The 4,007-nt window shown below is 36.5% G+C and overlaps 1 protein-coding gene across 1 annotated transcript; it reads left to right on the plus strand.

The window, feature by feature from the left end:
* Positions 1 to 907: 907 nt before the first annotated feature.
* Positions 908 to 3,660, plus strand: LOC112460459. The gene is made up of 3 exons (XM_025025130.1): positions 908 to 1,059; positions 1,312 to 1,457; positions 1,597 to 3,660. The coding sequence occupies exon 3, from the start codon at positions 1,635 to 1,637 to the stop codon at positions 3,000 to 3,002; it is 1,368 nt and encodes a 455-aa protein (XP_024880898.1). The 5' UTR covers positions 908 to 1,059; positions 1,312 to 1,457; positions 1,597 to 1,634; the 3' UTR covers positions 3,003 to 3,660.
* The last annotated feature ends 347 nt before the right edge of the window (positions 3,661 to 4,007 follow it).

Here is a 4,007-nt window from a genome sequence, read left to right on the forward strand (position 1 = left end):
TGATAGGTTTTATTTTTTATATCGAAAAAAGGAACTCTCCTGAATCGATTAAGCCCAGGAAAAAGATAATTCACCGTCCCGTTCTCAAGATATTTAATTTTAAAATTAGGTGATTTTAATGATTTTAACATTGGTCTAATAGGAAAAGAGGTTATTTTCCTATGAATAACACGAGTTTCCGAAAAATCTTTTGCCAAAAATGTCTGAATAATATAATATATCGATGGAAAGAGGACTATGAGGAAGCTTATATTATAGTTGAAGGTGAACACGATCCACCGTGCAGTTTTTTTTAATTAATAATTAAAGTTGAAAACTAATTAAGCGATGCGTTAATACACTCTTTATTTAATCTATTTCAGGCAAAATATTATTCTACAACGTAAAAATTATTTATTAAATAATCTCTTTATGTCGGTTACGAAGCTTTATTGCGATGCGTTATTCTATTTTTTTATAATCATAAAAATAAAAAAATTATAAACATTGTTTTGACTTCGGCCTTTCATCCACGCAACGAAATATGTAAAATAACACATTATCTACTTGTAGAGTCGATTGTCTTGCATCTAGCATAGTGGATTGTCGATACAGAGATTTATATCTTTTTAATAAATAATAAAATATACATATATCAGACATTTACGAAATGGCAATTGTTCCTTCTCCTCCCAGATAGCACAGTTGATCTTTATGAATTCATAAAGATCAGATTCAGATCTTTTTGAATTCATAAAGATCAGCTGTGCTATCTGGGCTGGCTGCATTCCGATATTCACGTCAGTACTGCAAATCTATATTTTATGTCACGTATACTATAGATTTTCAGTACTGAAAGTTGCTGACGGTGAATATCGGAATGCAGCCTTTATCGATATTTCTGGAATCTCTGACGTCACACGTATGCCACGTGGCTAGTGATGCTACGTGCTAGCGTGCCACGCCGCCACGTGTAACCGCGTGCACAGTCGACGCGTCGACGCGATCGCAGAGATCGAGTCCGAGTTCCGAGTGGCTGTAGTGCCGTAGCAGTACTTATAATTTTCCGCCGTTCTTTACGTAAGTATCGTTTTGAGGAATGTGTATTCCAACGAGATTATTAACGTTACCGATTAATAACAGCATATATAGTAGTAAGATTAACAAAATTCAATAATTATTTCTATATAAAAATACGTTTTGGCAAAAGCCTATCGCAAGTTAGGAATATAGGTTAGGTTACCAGCAAAAAACACGTTCACAGAGCTTGCGATTCGAAAAGCCATCCAGATTTTATCTAACGACTACGCGTATGTTGCTTATTTATTGCAGGCTGAAGCCTCACGCAGATATCAGAGCTAAGCTGGTAGCGGCCTGAAAAAGTTTCGTGCTCAAGTACTACCGTATCACGAAGCAGGCAGTTCTGGATGTACGCGAAGTACACGCGAATCCTCTATTTGATAACCCCAGCATAAACAGTATCCTTTCTATTCATCGCATGGAATGATAATTATTTCAACAATTTTGTCATATTTTACTTGACACTCATTTCCTGTGGGTGAAACCTGTGAAATCACAACATTCCAAACACTATATTTGTCCTTTACACTAAAAAAGATTTTGATATACAACGAGGCTGTGTATAAGCAGAAGTCATGGAATCAGAAGCGAAAAATCAAATTATGTATTGTGACGCGTTCTTCTACGCGACCATGTGCCACGTTTGCAAACGGTTTGGCGACGGCGTTCAATTGAAGAGATGCAGTTGCTGCAAGATGATCGCCTATTGCGGTAAGGAACATCAGAGGCAGCATTGGCAACAGCACAAACCTATGTGCAAAGCCACACGGGACGTGCACCTAGAGTTCGGCAAGAATCTTTCCCGTGCAACTACAGAGGAGTGGGTCTACGAGAAGCTGGCCATCGCGCGGATAGTGTCGTCCAGGCTGAAACGTCGTCTGATTGTGGATGAGATGCAAATGCTCTGTTTTCAAAGGGTGTGCTTAGTTTGCTACGAACTGAAGAGCAAGTTGTTGGAGACTTGTCAGAAGTGTGCTGCCAGCTTTTGTCAAAATCACAAATACAGTACTGAGCACAGGAACATCTGCGCTCAACTGGAACTATGTCTTCGCATAGATTTCTTTTCTATAAAAGAAGGAACCAATCCTCCGGACCTGCAGCCTTACTTGCAACATTTCGTGCAAGAGTACTCGCACGTTTCTTGCAAGAATATATTTCGGAACATGAAGGACTTTATCAAAGTTTTTAGGAATATTCGTACTGACTCGGAGATGTCGAGCAACCTCCCGGCAAATTTAAACTCAGAATATCTGACACCTCCCTTAACGTTGTTTCATGCTATGCAATTATTAAATTATGTCCCAAAAGGTAACGATTTAGTCGTTCATATTCTAGGTGCGAGAAAGAGCGAAGAAATCACCTTGATTGGGTGGGAAATTTTTCCGCGTTTAATAGGAGCCAAGGTGTCAATTATATTGATAGGACCGGAATTACCATGTCAATCAACGCTGTCACATCATTGCGATAACTGTATGTCACGGGAGAAAAAATGTTTGACGTTTGAGTTACACGATGGGTTATACGAGGACTATGTACGCAGTTCGTCATTCGTAAAACCGGACTTGGTTATAGGATTTAATATGGGTGTTCGCAACCATGAACCTCCAGTTGAGTCCAGTAAGAAAACGTGGACGCCGTCCATTGAGTTGATAGCGAAAGAAAATTGTCCGTTTATCTTGACGTCTTCCACGCTATATTCATTTAAAAAAGAGACAGACATAATAAAAACAATCCTGGATAAAGAGGTAAACCATATATATAGTGGAAAGAATCCATTCGCCAGTTTAATCCCATACAGAGCTATCGGCGGGCTGGAGTACGTATCTTATATGAATCAATATATAATTATCTACAGAAGTCTGTTCATAACTGATATGCGTAATTTAAGCGACCGATACAAACTAATGTCTGTGTTTGATGACGAAGAAAACATTGCGCGTTAAATGACACGCGAATTAACTGAACTTAACGTTAAATAAATGTAACGGAAAGAACGCGGGTAAGAACATGTATGTACCACATCTGCGAATCGCGACGTGTCTTCACGAACCAAACTCCAAAAGACTGATAGCCGACACGCCGGAATGTCCTGCTTATATTTATATAGTAATTAAAAAATCCTAAATGACTATTTTCTAATTGTAGAGTCGATAATTGTCTTACATCAGTCGAGCATAATGGATTATACGATTATAGATATAACGGGACACATGGATGCGGTAACGTAGATTGTAAAATATTAATATGAATGGTATGACTGCACTGCAAATTCAAGTATGTTTAACTGAAGCTCCCCTCTTACACATTTATTGCCATTTTAAATTACGTCATTTAACACGGTTGAATGTATTAAATTAACTTTTAATTTCAGTTAATTACAATTAACTTTTAATTTAATTCTACCTTTTTTTTTTTAACACGCAACAAAATAAAACGAGCTCTAGTAAAACGTGTCATTTTTAGACGTTTGTGCGTGTAGAAATAGCACACTTGGATTTACAATGTGTTCAATTTCAATTTTGTTTGTAATGAAGACGAGTCTTTTTAGTAATTGTTTTGTAATGAAATTTATACTTTGTAATAAAATATGTCAAGCATTTACGAAATGGCAATTATTTATTTCTTTATCGATATTCCTAACAATTCTCATATCACAACTGCGACAGTCGACGACCAAAACAATAACAGAGATCAAGTGGCCGTGGCAATCGTGGCATTCTAGCTCTAGCAGTACAGTTTACCACCGATCTTTCTTTACGTGAGTATCGTTTTGAGTATTCCAACGAGGTTAAGAATTTTCCAAGATTTTTTAAAATCTTAAGTTTAAAATAAAATAAAATAAAAATTTATAAAAAATATTGGAATATAATTAAAAACAAAATGACATTTTAATTTGGAAATTGAAATTTTATTATTTCTTTCATTAACATTATGAGACTAGTCATTCT

Source organism: Temnothorax curvispinosus, unplaced genomic scaffold (genome assembly GCF_003070985.1).
Source record: "Temnothorax curvispinosus isolate PA1 unplaced genomic scaffold, ASM307098v1 QBEX01010576.1, whole genome shotgun sequence".
Taxonomy (NCBI): domain Eukaryota; kingdom Metazoa; phylum Arthropoda; class Insecta; order Hymenoptera; family Formicidae; genus Temnothorax; species Temnothorax curvispinosus.